At 34.3% G+C, this 17412-nt stretch overlaps 3 protein-coding genes across 10 annotated transcripts; all 3 read left to right on the top strand.

The window, feature by feature from the left end:
- The first annotated feature begins 1318 nt into the window (after positions 1-1318).
- On the top strand, positions 1319-3643 carry LOC133037220 ((+)-neomenthol dehydrogenase-like). 2 transcript variants are annotated; one of them, XM_061114104.1, is made up of 5 exons: positions 1334-1733; positions 1829-2075; positions 2317-2385; positions 2732-2911; positions 3086-3643. In XM_061114104.1, the coding sequence occupies exons 1-5, from the start codon at positions 1711-1713 to the stop codon at positions 3461-3463; spliced, it is 897 nt and encodes a 298-aa protein (XP_060970087.1). In that variant the 5' UTR covers positions 1334-1710; the 3' UTR covers positions 3464-3643. The 2 variants fall into 2 exon arrangements, with proteins under 2 accessions (XP_060970088.1, XP_060970087.1); XM_061114105.1 differs by lacking the exon at positions 2732-2911 and having other exon boundaries at positions 1319-1733.
- Positions 3644-9788: 6145 nt separating this feature from the next.
- LOC115704489 ((+)-neomenthol dehydrogenase) lies at positions 9789-11841 on the top strand. The gene is made up of 5 exons (XM_061114088.1): positions 9789-9912; positions 10008-10254; positions 10546-10614; positions 11000-11179; positions 11336-11841. The coding sequence occupies exons 1-5, from the start codon at positions 9842-9844 to the stop codon at positions 11711-11713; spliced, it is 945 nt and encodes a 314-aa protein (XP_060970071.1). The 5' UTR covers positions 9789-9841; the 3' UTR covers positions 11714-11841.
- Positions 11842-12495: 654 nt separating this feature from the next.
- On the top strand, positions 12496-17403 carry LOC115706546 (phosphomannomutase). 7 transcript variants are annotated; one of them, XM_061114125.1, is made up of 12 exons: positions 12496-12686; positions 14110-14207; positions 14340-14384; positions 14481-14547; positions 14849-14925; positions 15525-15560; positions 15889-15944; positions 16026-16125; positions 16242-16337; positions 16440-16529; positions 16781-16832; positions 17111-17403. In XM_061114125.1, exons 2-12 carry the CDS (start codon positions 14139-14141, stop codon positions 17161-17163), a joined length of 741 nt encoding a protein of 246 aa, XP_060970108.1. In that variant the 5' UTR covers positions 12496-12686; positions 14110-14138; the 3' UTR covers positions 17164-17403. The 7 variants fall into 7 exon arrangements, with proteins under 7 accessions (XP_060970108.1, XP_030490092.2, XP_060970111.1 ...); XM_030634232.2 differs by having other exon boundaries at positions 12628-12646; XM_061114128.1 differs by lacking the exon at positions 12496-12686 and adding an exon at positions 13376-13508.
- Positions 17404-17412: the final 9 nt, after the last annotated feature.

Genomic DNA, 17412 nt, shown 5'->3' with positions numbered 1-17412 from the left:
TAAGGTATAAAAATATTGTTGAAACAGTTTCCTTTATATAGCCTAAGCATCATAGTATTAGAAGAGTAAGATAAAATCATATTTACAAAGAAAGAGAGTAAATTGCTCAGACAATATTTTTTTGGATAAGTTGAAAAATACCCTTTTTATTAATCAATTAATTAAATTTGCCTCTAATTTTATATTTATTTTAAACATACCTCTTTTTATATATATTGTACCTAAAATATCCTAACATAAGAGAGTCACATAGAGAGTATCTTGAAGTGACAAGGGCAAAATTGGTACAATATTTAAAAAAAGAGGTAAAAATGATAGACTTTAAAAAAGAGAATAAAATAAAAGAGTGCAATATAAAAGGGTATTGAGTGTAATTTTGACTTTGATATTGGACCTGAAATAAATTGCAATTGTGAATATTTTATTGTGGACGTACAATAATGGTAAAATTTAGAAAAATACTATTTTTGTAATTCTGGTATTAACTTGTATGAGCTCCAAATCTAATAATTGGTTGATGTTCCAAAAGAGTTCTCATAATCTATGAGCAAAAGTACTCATTCAATTTTAAAATAAAACTACATTTAGCAAATTCATTTAACTTTTGAAAATAATGTTTAGTGAATATGAAAATAAAAAGGTGTTATTTGGAATTATGATCTCATTGCTTAGGTATTGATGAAAATAAAAGGGTAATCAGAATTTTTTTTCCATTTAATATGTACTAAATCATGCCCCTAAACTTTTTTTGCCGTTAAAAATTTCTCCTAAATTATTGAGATGGTTAGACTTAAGGACTTTTGTTTAATTTCATTCAATTTTGATTGTTTATGTGCTAAATCATACTCCCCAGACTTTGATATCTACTAAATCATGCACCTCGAACTTTGATATGTATTAAATTATACGCCTAAACTTTGATCTATGTTAGAATTTTTTTAATTAAAATTAGACAAAAATCCTTAAATTCAACAATCTTAATAGTTTAGGGAGCATTTTTAACGATCTTAAAATTCGGGGGCATAATTTGATAGATGTCAAAATTTAGGAGAAAAAAATCTTAATTAACCGAAACGAAAATATCCAAATGGAACTGGTAAAAGAAGACAAAACGAATAATACAATTTGTTATATAATTATTTAGGATCAAGCTGTTGTTTCTATCGAAAAAATAATTATTTAAAATTATTTTAATCTATATCATTATTTAACTTTGCAATTGAATCTACCATCTTTTTGTTCAAAAAAACACTTAACATTTTGATTTTTCTCTTAATTGATTTTATTAAAATTCCAACAAATATAATACCATATGCATGAGCGTTGCTTGGAATTATGATCTCATTGGCTACTTATTGATGAAAATGAAAATATTCAAATGGAACGGTTGGTAAAAGAAGACAAAAGGAATAATACAATTTGTTAAATAATTATTTAGGATCAAGCGTTATTTCCATCGAAAAGAATAATCATTTATAATCTATATCATTATTTAACTTTGCAATTGAATCTACCATCTTTTTGTTCAAAGAAAAAAAAAACAAAACAAAACCTAACATCTTTATTTTTCTCTTCATCCTTTTGTTCTTTGCTCTTTATTTTTCTCAAATAATTATCACTATTAATAACCAATTCTTCATGTTTGAGAAGTAGTTAGGTGGATTAAACCAGCAGTAGAGCAATCTTCTGACAAGAACACAGGCACGCACAATGGAAAATGCATCACGAAAGAGGTTGTTATGGCTAGACATTTATTTCAAGATCCTTTACATTTCCCTAAAATCCCCTGACCAGAGTACCTTTTTTCCGTTTTCTCCCCTTTGATCAGATATGCAGTAGTTACAGGTTCAAACAAAGGAATTGGATTTGGGACAGTGAAGGAGTTGGCTTCAAATGGGATAGTGGTGGTGTTGACTGCTAGAGATGAGAAAAGGGGTCTTGAAGCTGTTGAAAAATTAGCAGAGGCTGGCCTCTCTCAACTAGTCATTTTCCATCAGCTTGATGTGACTGATCCTTCTTCCATTTCTGCTCTTGCTGATTTTGTCAAAACAAAATTTGGAAAACTTGATATCTTGGTATCATATCTTTGAAACTTAATTTATATTCTGCTTATCCCCTAGTTAATACAAGTCAACAATAGAAAAATGTTGCCTGAGGCTTGAACAAAAAGAACTTAATGTAAAACTACTTTGATATGATTCTAATTTAGTAACATGCAAAAGGCCAAAAATGTTACAACAATATTCGGTTTGCAACTTTATTATTGTGATACTTTCAACTTTCTTCACATTTTAATGAATAATGAAAGTTTTACAGATAAACAATGCAGGGGTACCTGCAGGCAAACTAAACCCTGAAGCTTTTAAGGCTGCCCAAATAGAAAAGGTACATGTTCAATCAAATATATAGTTTATTTCTTGGCAAAAAATGTTCAATTTCAATATTTGATAACCATGCTTTTTATATATTTCATTTTCTCAGCTTATTCTAGAAGGTTAAAAGATAATGAGCTTAATAAACTTTCTTTTAGGTTTAATGTTTGTAGAAGGAATTACAATAGAAGTAAACACAAATTATGTCTGAACTTCTATAAAATAAAAATAAATGATTTGAACTTTGAATTACATGCTGTCATATAGCACACCAACCAGTGATTTGAACATTTAAAGCAATGTACATGTATCATTTTTCTTCAACTTAAGAGGATCACAGTTTTTAATGTTTAATGCAGAAAGGGGCAGATATTAAAAGTTGGGGTAAACTTTTGACAGAAACTTATGAATTAACTACGGAATGTGTCAAAACCAATTTCTATGGTGCCAAAGCAGTGACAGAAGCACTTCTTCCTCTCCTCCAGCAATCTGATTCACCCAGGATTGTGAATGTTTCTTCCTATGTCGGAAAGTTAACAGTAAGAGCAACAATAATTCTTTTGAACACAAATTTCAAGTTAACCAACATTTTAGCACAGCATAAAAGCTTGTGAAACACTTGCTTATTAGTGAAAACAGTGAAAGAGATTTTCTTAAACAAACAAAATGGAAATAATGTCTTAAATGTAGCACGATTCCTGGATTTGTTTCAGTTTATACCAGGTGAATGGGTCAAAGGGGTGCTTAGCGATGTTGAAAACCTTACTGAGGATAAAATTGATCAAATGTTGAACGAGTTTACAAAAGATTACAAAGAAGATTCTCTAGAGAGCAAAGGTTGGCCAACTTCTTTTTCTTCATACATAGTCTCCAAGGCTTGTTTGAATGCTTACACAAGAATAATGGCCAAAAAGTATCCCAACTTTTGCATCAATTGTGTAAGTCCTGGTTATGTGAAGACAGACATAAATTGCAATGCTGGGGTGTTGACTGTTGAAGAAGGTGCACAAAGTGTAGTGAGCTTAGCTTTGCTCCCTAACGCCGGTCCAAATGGCTTGTTTTTCAATCGACATGAAGTTATTCCTTTTTAGTTTCGCTTTTTATTTTAGTGTTTTCATAATTATAATTAGGTTACCTTTCCTAATTACCTTAAGCATATGAGACTAGAGTGGTGTTCTCGATATACCTAAACAAATGGTGTGATTACTACTGTTTCTCCCTTTAAATTTTTACTCTTTCCAGGAGTAGAAAACTCCTGTGCTGTTTCTATTTTTTTTCTTTCTCAAATCATCCATATACCAAGTAATCCGCAACCGCAATGTTGAACATTAAGCTTTGTTTTGGTTACCTTAATCTGATAAATGACAAATATATTAGGCTTTTGTTTATAATCTCCGCCGTGTGGATTTTCATGGCTGGCTTAAATCTCTCCGTACGGCATCATTTGTCCACACTGTACTCGATAAATTGTCTTTGCGTGGTTTCAGAGGAAACTCAATCATTACTAATCTCAACTTAAAAACGACAAGATATATCTTATAAAATCATTCCTTTGACAACTTTATTTTATATATCAAGTAAATGGGACCAAAGGGGTGCTTATAAAAGCATCGAGCGAGAAGGTTCCAAAGCAGATATAAATTGCAGGCTGGGGTTTTGACTATTGAAGAAGGTTCTGGAAGTGTAGTAGTGGGATTAAGCTTAATTTGTTGCCTGTCAAGGATGGTCCAACTAGCTTGGTTGGTGTTATTCGATCTCTATGAAGTGTCACCGTTGTGAATCACTGCGTGCATTGCATGCTGTTAAGTGTCAAGACTCTTCCCAGACTGACAGCATATATTCAAGTTATTCTCGTTGGTAGTTAGATAACATTAAAGATTGATCTATGATTGCTGAAAATAATAATAAAAGAAGTCAATTTGGCTAACTACAACACTTTATATAGGTGGCGCTTTACTTGGTTTGCAATATTTTTTAAAAATTATTTTTTTTTTAAATTATATGAAACTGATACTTAATTATATCAATTACGGTATCTGCTAAGATTTCTCAACTATAAATATATATTTTCACTTGGCTCTGTATATATTGAATAATTGGGTTCCATCATTTTGAATTTTCTTAGTCTCAAAATGGCTCTAGACTTCTAGTGTGCAACAAAAAGAAAAAGAAAGTATTACAGTGTAGAAAACAAAGAATAAGAAAGAACTTTATTGATTGGAAAATATGTGATTGAAAAATAGAGCAGTACTAATGGTACAGTATTTATATACAAGGAAATAGAACTAAAAGGACCAATCTACCCTCCTAACTAACTAACAGAAAATAACGGTCTAAGAGGCCCCCTCAAGATGAAGTGTAAACATTGTTGATACTCATCTTGGAAACTAAGCTATGAAACTGTGTAGGGAACAGGGGTTTAGTGAAGATGTCTGCGATGTTAGACTTGGAGGGAACATGGTTTGTTTTTATCTTGCCATTGTTGATTTTTTCACGGATTAGGTGACAATCTATCTCAACATGCTTCGTACGCTCATGGAATACTGGGTTTTCTGATATGTGAAGGGCTGCACTGTTATCACAAAAAAGAGTTGATGGACGCTTGAAGCTGATGCTGAGTTCATTCATGATAGAATGAAGCCAAGAGAGCTCACAAGTGGCATTGGCCATGGCTCGATATTCGGCTTCAGCTGAGGAGCGTGAGACAGTGTGTTGCTTCTTTGATTTCCAGGAAATGAGGGAGTTGCCAAGAAAAATGCAATACCCTGAAATTGAGCGTCGAGTGTCAAGGCAAGCACCCCAATCTGCATCTGCAAAGGCGTGAAGTTGAAGTGGTGTTGGTGCAGAGGCATGGAAGAACAAGCCTTGGCCGGGAGTGCCTTTGAGATATTGGAGAATTCTGGTGGCAGCATGAAGGTGAGGTTCTCGAGGTGTTTGAAGAAATTGGCTTAATTTATTGACTGCAAAAGATATATCTGGTCGTGTAATTGTGAGATATATTAGCTTGCCAATGAGACTACGATATTGTGTAGGATTTTGTAGTTGTTTTCCTGTCTCATTGTTGAGTTTAAGGTTTGTTTCCATGGGAGTGGAAACTGGTTTGGTGCCAATGGTGCCAGTATCTGTTAATAGTTGAATGGTGAATGGGCGTTGAGAAACAGAGATTCCTTTTGTGGAATGGGAAATTTCAAGCCCAAGGAAGAATCGCAGTTTGCCTAAGTCTTTAAGTTTGAATTGCTTGTCGAGAGTGGTGACAAAATCAGATAGTTCTGTAGTGTTATTTGTTGCCACTATGATATCGTCGACATAAACGAGCAAGGCCATGAAGAACCCTGCTTTTTGTTTAATAAACAGAGTGTTATCATTTTTTGATTGTTTGAATCCATGAGCTATGAGTGTGGTGCTTAACTTTGCATACCATTGACGGGATGATTGTTTTAAGCCATAGAGGCTTTTCTTTAATTTGCATACAGCATTTGATGGAATGGTGCCTTTGGGGGTGTATCCTTGGGGCAATGTCATATAGATATCTTCATTGAGATCCCCATGTAAAAACGCATTGTTGATGTCCAAATGATGTAAATGCCACTGTTTGATTGCAGCAAGAGCAAAAAGTAGTTTGAGAGTGTTAAATTTTGCAACAGGAGCATAAGTGTCGAAGTAATCAACACCTTGTTGTTGTGTGTAGCCTTTGGCAACCAAGCGTGCTTTACATCTTTCAACAGAGCCATCTGAGTTGTATTTAATTTTATAAACCCATTTATTACTAATTGTGTGTTGTCCAGGTGGTAACGGAACAACAATCCATGTTTCATTAGCCTCTAAAGCATCGATCTCATTATCCATTGCATTGTTCCATACTTTATGTTTGCATGCTTGTGCAAAAGTTTTGGGTTCAATGATGTTGGCAGTAGCCAGTATTGCTGCTCGAAAAGATGCAGATAATCTATTATATGACATATATTTGGATATTGGATAATGAGAACTTGTTGTATTATTTGTCATATTGCAAGTGTAATCTTGCAAATATGTAGGCTTGATATGTGGTCTGCCAGATTTTGTTGTTGCAGGTGCAACTTTATTACTGGTATGGATAGTTGTTGGTGTGGGGTTATCAGAGGCAGTAGTTGAATCCAAAACGTCTGTGGACGGTGTGGTGATGGATTTTTGAGGGTGTTGAGGGGCTGGGGAAGGTATTGTAATGGGAGTGTTGTTGTGTTGTTGCTCAGGGAAAAAATGACGTATTTCAGGATTAGTGTTGTGAGTGAGCAAGGGATATATATTCTCATAGAAGATAACATCTCGAGATTGGAAAATGTGTTTAGTTTCGAGATCGAGTAATGTATAGGCCTTCATGTGGTCTGGATAGCCTATGAAGATACATGCTCTAGCTCGAGGAGCAAATTTGTTTGGATGTCGAATGTGGGATGCATAAGCTAAGCATCCATAGTTGCGAAGATGCTGATATTTGGGGATTTTATTGTATAGCAATTCGTGTGAAGTCTTGTCTTTTAATAAGACTGAAGGTGTACGATTGAGAAGGTACACAGCAGTGTGAACCATGTAACTCCAGTATTGGAGAGGAAGATTAGATTGAAATGCAAGTGCTCTTGCAATGTTCAAGATGTGTTGGTGCTTGCGTTCCACTACAGCATTTTGCTGAGGTCGACCAACACATGAATTGTGATTTATTGTTCCTTGACTGGAATAGAAGGTTGTTAGTTTTAACTCTTTAGCATTGTCAGTCCTAACAGCCTTGATTTTGGCTTTGAAATGGACATTAACATAGGTAAAGAAGTTTTGAATGATGAGTGGTGCTTCTGATTTAGTTTTTAATAGATGTAACCATGTGTGCCGAGAATGGTCATCCACAATGGTTAGGAAATATCGATATCCTTCAATTGAAGGAATGGGATAAGGACCCCAGATGTCAAAATGTATGAGGTCAAAAGGAGCCTCTGAAAAATTATTATTGGAAATAAAGGGTAATTTCTTTTGTTTAGATAGGTGACAAGTTGGACAATTATGAGAATGATCAACAGGAAAATTCAGTTGTTTATTTAATTTGTTTGTAATGGTTACAGATGGATGACCAAGGCGTGTATGCCATTGGTTTTTGTTGATATTTACATTACAAGCAACTGAATTGACAATATCCTGTTTGATGTAGTAGAGTTGTCCAATTCTCCTAGCTGTCCCAATCTTCAAGATCTGAAGGGGGTCCTGAATAGAACAAATGTTAGAAGTGAAAGAGATTGTATGATGAGAATTAGCTAAATAGGCACTAACAGAGAGTAAATTGTATTGAAATTGAGGCACAAAGAGGACATTGTATAATGTAATGTTAGCAGTAAGTCTAACAGTACCAATTTTAGCAATATTGACATTTGTTCCATTTGGGAGAGTAACAGATTTATTATTAGGTGTTGCTGTAAAAGAAGAAAAGCAAGAAGTGTGACAGCAAACATGGTGCGTTGCACCACTATCAATAATCCAAGTAGTGGGGGAAAGAGGATCGAAAGTACCTGTAAAATTGTTTATTGCAGCAACATCCGATGTTGATGCATCAGTTGTTGGTTGCATGGATTGAGTGAGTAAAGAAATCAACTGTTGGCATTGTGCTGGTGTGAATTGTGCTTGCTGTGATTCATTCTGAGAGCAAGATGCTTGCATGGTTTGGGGAGGCATTCTTGAGTGGGAACCATTGTCAGACTTGCGGTTGTTTGTATGTGTTGGTTCATTTGTTCTTGGTTTTCCATAACCAGGGGGAATCCATGCAAGAAGTAGCATTTATCTTTGTAATGCCCTGGTTTCTGGCAGTGTGTACAGTGGGGTCGAGGCCTTTTATTTTTTGATGTATGGTTAGCCATTGTATCAGTAGATGGTGGGGTAGGGGTGGTAGTGGCTGCTGCAATTGTGGGAATGGTTCTATGGCCCAAAGTTCTTTGCCTTTCTTGGTGAATAACCATAGAGAAGACTTTATTAAGTGAAGGGCAAGGATCAAGGAGGAGAATCTGGTCACGAACAGCATGAAAAGATTCATTGAGGCCCTTCAAGAATTGAAGAACTTGGTCATGATTGAGGTGGGCATGATTTTGTGTTGCAGCTGCACAAGTACAGGGAATCTTGGGACGAAGTTGATTAATTTCATCCCAAATGGCTGTAAGTTTTGTAAAATAGGCTGTGACCGAGTCATCACCTTGTGTGAGGTAGGTGAGATGTTCATTCAATTCAAAAATCCGAGGGCCATTCCCTTGGTTGAATCGATTATTTAGAACTGTCCACATCTCAGATGCAGTATCCAAGTACATTATACTGCTTTTAATTTCAGGTGACACAGAGTGTAGAATCCATGACATTACCATTTGGTTACATCTCATCCAAGAACTGTAAAGATTGTCAGTAGGAGAAGGTTGAGGGAGAGTACCTTCAAGAAAAGGGGTTTTGTTTCTGGCGCCAATAGAAAGTTTGAAGTCTCTTTGCCATGGCTGGAAGTTTCGATCTGAGAGAACAGGTGTTGCGAGTGCCAAGCCTGGATGATCGGCGTTGCTGAGGTAATATGGAGATCTGATATCTTCATATGCTGGTCGATCTGCAGCTGGAGGAGCTCGAGGAACCTGGAGAGATTCAGATCGAAGAGATGGATCTGCAGAATCCTGAGAAGGATCGATTTGAGTTTGCGTTGGTGCGGAAGTATGAGATGGTGGCTGAGCTATGGTGGCATCGACCACGGGATCAGTGGTGGTAGCTGATGTAGTTGCTCTGGTTCTCACCATTGTTAAGTTCTTTGAAGCATTCAAGGGAAATCTTGGAGCTTTATGTCATCTGATACCATATTACAGTGTAGAAAACAAAGAATAAGAAAGAACTTTATTGATTGGAAAATATGTGATTGAAAAATAGAGCAGTACTAATGGTACAGTATTTATATACAAGGAAATAGAACTAAAAGGACCAATCTACCCTCCTAACTAACTAACAGAAAATAACGGTCTAAGAGAAAGACCCAGTATAAATATATATTTTCACTTAGTAATCATGACTTATAGCATTTCTCAACTATAAATATATATTTTCACTTAGTAATCATGACTTTTTTTAATAAAGAATAAACAACTATGGTGGCTCTGTATATATTAATAATTGGGTTCCATCATTTTGAATTTTCTTAGTCTCAAAATGGCTCTAGACTTCTAGTGTGCAACAAAAAGAAAAAGAAAGACCCAGTATATATTAAATCCATTTTGCAGCCAGATATGCCTGAAGTTTCCACTAAAAAAAGGTCTTATTTAGGTTATATGATCTCATTGCTTATGGACTAATGAAAACAATAACCTTTGAAAATCATGTTTAGAATATGAAAATGGAGCAGTGGATTATGACCTCAATGCTTACATATTGATGTAAAAGAAAATATTTAAAAGGGAACAGTTGACAAAAGTAGTAATACTATTAATAACAAACTCTCCATGCTTGAATCAGTAGTAGAGCAATCTTTTGACAAGAACACAGACACAATGGAAGAAGCAGTACAAAAGAGGTTTTTAATGGCCAAACATTTATCTTCATGATCTTTTACATTTCCCTAAACTCCCCTGACCAGAGTAGTTAATTCCTTTTCTTCCCTTTGATCAGATATGCAGTAGTTACAGGTTCCAACAAAGGAATTGGATTTGGGACAGTGAAGGAGTTGGCTTCAAATGGGACAGTGGTGGTGTTGACTGCTAGAGATGAGAAAAGGGGTCTTGAAGCTGTTGAAAAATTAGCGGAGGCTGGCCTCTCTCAACTAGTCGTTTTCCATCAGCTTGATGTGACTGACCCTTCTTCCATTTCTGCTCTTACTGATTTTGTCAAAACAAAATTTGGGAAACTTGATATCTTGGTATAATATTTGAGAGCCAATTTTGATTAAAATTTATTTAAAATTATGCTTATTCCGGTTTATGCAATTCAACATTAGATAAATGTTGTCTAAGACTACAAAAAGAACACAAGCGTGTAAAACTAGTCAGGTTTGTCAAAACTTTTGGATTTGATTCTAATACAGTTTGACATGCAAAATGCCAATAAAAATGTTGCTTAAGTTTTGTAACAATCTCTGGTTTGCCTTTTTAGTATTATGATAATTGCAAACTTTCTTCACGTTATAATGAGAAAAATGAAACTTTTGCAGGTAAACAATGCAGGGTTACCTGGAGGCAAACTAAATCCTGAAACTTTCAAAGCTGCTGCTCTTGAAAAGGTATATGTCTGGTGTTCAATATGTGATTCATTTCTAGGTATAATATTAATTTAATCTAGAGGTTAAAATTAATGAGATATTTCTTCTGAGAGGTTTAATGTTTTCAGAAGGAATGAAATCAATGGATTATAATACAATCCATTTGAGGCTAACTCAAGTGGCAAAAAAATTCAGTGATAAAACACAACATGGTTTAACAACTCCATAATCACTTCAAATATAACATGTTGGTTTCTATGTCACTGTATTCTATCTCATAAGTGTGTTGCCAACCTGTGATTCAGGGCCATTTCTTCACTTACTGAAACCACATTCAGAGCAATAACATTTATACAATTTCTTCTTTCTTTGATTCAAAGAGAACAAGTTTTAATGTTTAATGCAGAAAGGGATACAGCTAAAAAGGGCAAGTGAATTTATGACAGAAACTTATGAATTAACTTCGGAATGTGTCAAAGTGAATTTCTATGGAGCCAAAGCAGTGACAGAAGCTTTCCTTCCTCTCCTCCAGCTTTCTGATTCACCCAGGATTGTGAATGTTTCTTCCTACCTTGGAAAGTTATCGGTAAGAAAACAATATTTATTGGAACACAAATTTCAAGTTAATCCTCATTCTTAAAACATGTTTGAAATGTCCCCTTTATTTCCATAAAATAAAATAAATGAACCAATAAATGATAAATGTGATAAATATTAAAATGATCCCTGGATGTGTTTTCAGTTTATACCTGGTGGATGGGCCAAAGGGGTGCTTAGTGATGCTGAAAGCCTCGATGAGGATCAAATTGATCAACTTTTGAGTGAGTTTCTAAAAGACTATAGAGAAGATTCTCTAGAGAGCAAAGGCTGGCCGGCTTCTGTTTCTTCGTATATAATCACAAAGGCTTGCTTGAATGCTTACACAAGAATTGTGGCCAAAAAGTATCCCAACTTTTGCATCAATTGTGTAAGTCCTGGTCATGTCAAGACAGATATAAATTGCAACACTGGGGACTTGACTATTGAAGAAGGTGCTCAAAGTGTAGTGAGGTTAGCCTTGCTGCCTAATGCTGGTCCAACTGGCTTGTTCTTCAATCGCCATGAAGTGATACCTTACTAATTACAGTTCATTAACTTCGTACTTGTATTCCCCCACCAAACAAGTACCATTTAGCATTTTCTATGTATTTACATGTCTCCTGTTTCATTCATATTGAATAATAATCTATTGCCTCTTCCCCTGTTTTATTTTAGTTGTTCTCATGATAATTAAGATTACTTTACCTATCATAATTACCATAATCATATATGGGACCCGGCTATAATAGTGTTACTTTTTAATAGGCAATAGGCATACTAGAAACAATTGTTTCATGAGAGTCATTGGCTGATGATTGAAATATTTGGGCCCTTTTTATATAAATAGGCAATAGGCACACTCGAAAGACAGGTCCTTGTTAGTTTCTATTTGAAAAAGGTATGAGAAATTTCCTTTCCTCCCGATGAAGTTGCAAAGTCCAAAAAGTACTGAAATGGACTGAGAAACCATCTTCCTTGAACATTCACTAACTATAGTCCAATTTTGTGGTGGATACAACCTCTAATAGCGGCTTCCTAACAACACCCGAATGAGTACACTAACTCAATGATTTGTTTGTTTGTTGGTTTTTTCTTTTCCAATGGTTGATAAAGTTACGGTATATCACTGAAGTGGATTTTTTGTACATGGGCAATATAACACCCATGCTCCTCGACCAAGTTACGATATCTGATCATGCACATTGCACACTCACCACCAAACTTATGTCAACATAAAATTCTATATTTTGGCATAAAAAAATTAAAAAATAATAATAAAATTATATTAAAATAGTTTAAAAGAAAAATTATAAAATTTGAAATCTTTTTTCTCTGAAACTTGACTATTCTAACTCTCTCAAATTTCTTATCTTTGTTTGGCCCAAAAAAATAAAATTCTTATCTCAAAAAAAAAAAGAAAAAAATTCTCTTCTCTATTACGGTATTGCCCCATTCTTATCAGGAGCTGCCATTGTTGAGTTCTCTATACTATTTTCAATTTTCTTTCCGTTTAGGTCTGTCAAGTTTTTTTTTTCCTTTTAATTTATGTATTTATAATTTTGATATACAAACTAGCGCCGATTAGGTCTGTGTTATTTCCTTTTCATCACTAATTTCGTTTGTTTTTCTTATGCTACACATATAAACTCCAGAATATTCCAATACTTTTTTTTTCTATGTGACAATGCATAAGGGATGATTGTATAATTTAGTAACGCAATCCCATATGTATAATAACTGGTTTTGGTTGAGGATTTACAGCAGAGGAAACCCCAGATTTTGATTTTCTAACTGATCTTGTACTATTGTATATATATGATGCCTTTGATTTAAATTTTGTAAGCATGTATTCTTCCTTCTAATGACTTTGATTGAAACTATATAATGCCTTTTAGATTGAACAGATGAGGTACATTCGTATTTACGTTCACTTTTATCATCACTGCTCATAGGAATGTGAATACTTTGATTTAAACTGCAACTGCAAGTAATGATAATGTGTACTGAGCACACTCAATTTACGTCAACACACCTTTGTCTTAGTTTTTGATTTGTGTAAAACAAATAATATATCTCATTTAAAAACAAACAAAATACTATACCGCTGGTCATTGTATGTAATCCCAGATCTGGAAGAGTAGGTTTATTTTCTTAATGTAAATTTTCCTTAAATATTAAAAAATTTAATATAATAATCCAAGTTAGGGAAGAGTCATAGTATGGGGAGATCTACCGTAACCGCCTACCAATATAAGAAAAAGGAATTTGCTAGGCAAAGTCAAGATGTTTCATGATTTGGCCAAAAACTAACGGTTCAGATGATGGAGTACGGATAGGTTAGAGGGAAATTTTATACTTTACATATATACTCTTCTGTAGAAGATCCTTAATATTTATGTCAAAGGAAAGGATGTCTTATTATTCTGGACAGAGTGGAGGAGATGCGAGACCTGTTTAGACTAAATTAGCAGATTTAGATTTTGGTGTGCGTGTGTGACTCTGTGTGGGTGACCCAATTCTAAAATGGGCGGGTCTGGTTTCCGACCCGAACTAATACGAATATTCTCTATTCAATGGTTGTCCACGTATTTGCACGGATCTCCATATCTAAGCTCTCCTCTCACTCTGAAGCTACTGTACCCCTCACCCCTCACCAATCACCAATCTATATAATCCCCCCTACACTCTCCCACTAAACAAGATCTGCAACAAGTTCCCCAACTCTCAACTTTAGCTTTCTCTTTTGTAAATTCGACTTTGCTCTTTATTCACCTTACCTCTTTACGTTTCTTTTGATTTCTTCGTTTTCGATCAAATTAGTCTAATATATATTCCGTGTAATTCAAAGTTCAAAACTTTTGGACTTGCAGCTGCATATACTTGATCTTGGATTGCTATTTGCCATAATAACATTGTCGTAATTGTTCCATTTAGCAGCTTATTGATAATATTTTCAACCAGAGAGAATGGCATTGAGGAAACCTGGTGTGATTGCTTTGTTTGATGTTGATGGCACTCTCACAGCTCCAAGAAAGGTAATTTGATATTTCAATTTTCCACTCAGATTGGTTTAGTTTTAATTCTAGTGGCTCTTTTTATATATTTATTTTATGGGCAATATTTTTAGGAAAAAAATCTTTAATAATTATGTTCCCGTTAAATTGTAGGAGGCTACTCCCCAAATGCTTACATTTATGCGTGAACTCAGAAAGGTACATGATCCATTTGTGTAACAGTGTGAAGTTTCATTTGGGTCTCTTTTGTTGTTATGAATTTGTGGATAATGAGACAACCTTATTATTCTGCAGGTCATCACAGTCGGTGTTGTAGGGGGATCTGACCTTAGCAAGATAACAGAGCAACTTGGAAAGACAGGTATTTATGTTAGTCATTAGCCATACGCTATTGTCTCGTTTGTGAATGCAGAATTCTTCTTCTTCCAAGTTTAATACCTTTACTATGCTTTTGAATATGAGCTATAGTGGTTGAAGTTCATCTTTTCATACTCTTTATGTAGACGAGGACCACTTTATTTACAATTAATCTCAGTAATGAATATCGATACACATATACCCTACCATTATTGTTGCAACTAGATCTATTAATTCTTTGAGGGGAACAAAAGTTGATCTTGATTCAGTTGATCTATTAATATATGCTTATTGTTTTGTTGCAGTTATTGATGATTATGATTATGTTTTTTCTGAGAATGGCCTCGTGGCTCACAAAGATGGGAAGCTAATGGGCACCCAGGTATAGGTTGATGAAGTCTGTATAAACAAGTTGTGTGTTGTAGTATGTTGATTTTCTTAGATTTATAAATAAACCTAGTAGTTAGTGGGGGTAGTAGTGGTAATAGGTGAGAATTGTTGAAATTGGTTCATACTCAGGTGGTCCCAAGAAACAAATCATAAGGTTATTGTCCGTTTCTGATCGGTTTATTTTATGGAAACAAGAAATAGAAATTAAATATACTTTTTGATGCCCTGCATGTGAGCAAAAAAGAATAGTTTAGTGTAAAGGTGGAATCTTTTGTTCTAAAAAAAGTTATCCAAAGTAATAAATGATATTAGTTAAAACGTTCTTATCGTTGTTCTCAAAAAAAAAAAAAAGTTCTTATCGTTTTGTGCATCTTTAGAGTTGTTATACGTATCAGTATGAACCTGTATATACAGACTGCATAGCACGTACTAGAGATAATTCACCTGCGGTAACTTGCATGTTTACAACCTATAACAAAGTTTTGTTGACTTTCTTTCTTATTCCCTTCTAATAGTTTGTTTATATAGATTCAATTTAATTAAATTCTAGAGAAATTTTCACTTATGTTTTATGCATTTTTCTTTGCTTAGAGCTTGAAGTCATATCTTGGAGAAGACCAGCTAAAGGTATAACCCTCTCTATCTTCTGCAACACCTTTTAATTTATAGAAGATACCTGCGGGTAGTATGATATGAACTCTGGAAACAGATGGAGCCGATTTAGTACATATTTTGTTCGAGTTCAAGAATTTAGTGATGAAATTTTACCATATACAGTAACATCATGAAATCAAAAGCACAAACTGTTGAAAAGTTTGAAGAATCTATTTGTTTCCAACTTGTTCTTGGGAAGTGGTGTTGTTGTAGTGATATTTCTATAGGTTCAGAGTTGTATGGCCAATTGTAGAACATATTCAATATGCCTTTTTTTTAATGAAATTTCAAATGGCTGCAGGAATTTATCAATTTTACTCTTCATTATATTGCTGACCTGGATATCCCAATAAAAAGGTTTGTTAATTGATAACCACTATTCCTTTTCATGTACTGAAATGGTTTTTAGACTAACTTGCTTTCCTTATTGTACATTAGAGGAACATTTATAGAGTTTCGAAGTGGGATGATCAATGTCTCACCAATCGGGAGAAACTGCAGCCAGGAAGAAAGGGATGAATTTGAAAGATATGACAAGGTAAAAGCTTCATCTTCAACTACATAACATTTTACTAAAAAAAGAACTTCAATGACCAAAACAATGATTTGGCGAGGAAATATTGTTCTTGTTTAATTTGAGTTTATTGGTTTCAGGTTCAAAATATACGCCCAAAAATGGTTTCAGTGCTAAGGGAGAAGTTTTCTCATCTCAACCTGACATTCTCCATAGGTGGACAAATTAGCTTTGATGTAAGTTACTTATTGTTTATGACTGCTGGTAGTATTGCAGTTAATCTTCAAGCACAGACACCTATTGCTTGAAATTTATTTTATTCATGTTACATGTCATAGGTCTTTCCCCAAGGTTGGGATAAAACATATTGCTTGAAATACCTTGACGACTTCGAAGAAATCCATTTCTTTGGTGACAAAACTTACAAGGTTAGTCTGCAATTTCAGTCCTTAATTTTTTGCATGTTGCCATAAGTTTGAATTTATATATATATTTTTAACTATTTTATAAGATTACATGATTTGGGTTTAATGTTTTCACATCCCTTGTCTGGCCTTGCAAACAAAAAAGATTTAAAGTATTTAAATTTTAATTATGGATTAATTTTCTTGTTCGTGTCTGTCAGTAGATCAATTACACTGATTCAAGCATAACTTATGCTATGTTTTATTTTACGCAGGGTGGAAACGACCATGAAATTTATGAGTCAGAAAGAACTGTAGGTCACACAGGTAAAGCTCTACTGTTTATCTCTAATTTACACAATCATATTTTTCATATATCCAAGTTTAAAAATGAACAGAATTCCTAAAACAATACTCGTACAAAAGGATTCATTTGTCATATGTCTCAAGTCTTCAGACTCATTTTATTGGCTTTATGAAAAATAATTGAGAGAGTAATTGATGGAGATGGATAAAAAAGAGACTGCGGAATATTGTTGTTGTTCTTGTATATTCACTATTATTTAAACAATTTGCTTTACTTAATTTTTTTTTTTTTTGTGCAGTTACTAGCCCTGAAGATACAGCTGAGCAGTGTAAAGCTCTATTCCTAGCTTAACCATGAGATTGAGCTAAAGCTGTTGGTTCTTCAAATACGTGCCATTTGTGATTTCCGTGAGAATAAATATCAGGCAGAAATCTAAAATGTGTAATTTTATATCATTTTCTTGAAAAGGGACAAAAATTGTGTTGATTGAGAACTTGCCATTGTAATTCTTTTAGTATCTTCATAATTATTCTAATGTATCTGTTTTTATCTTATTGAATAAAGCCATTCTCATTTTCATTGCTTTTTAAATTTGTTCCC

This window comes from Cannabis sativa, chromosome 1, assembly GCF_029168945.1.
Source record: "Cannabis sativa cultivar Pink pepper isolate KNU-18-1 chromosome 1, ASM2916894v1, whole genome shotgun sequence".
Classification (NCBI taxonomy): domain Eukaryota; kingdom Viridiplantae; phylum Streptophyta; class Magnoliopsida; order Rosales; family Cannabaceae; genus Cannabis; species Cannabis sativa.
This window is presented reverse-complemented; position numbering and strand designations above follow the sequence as displayed.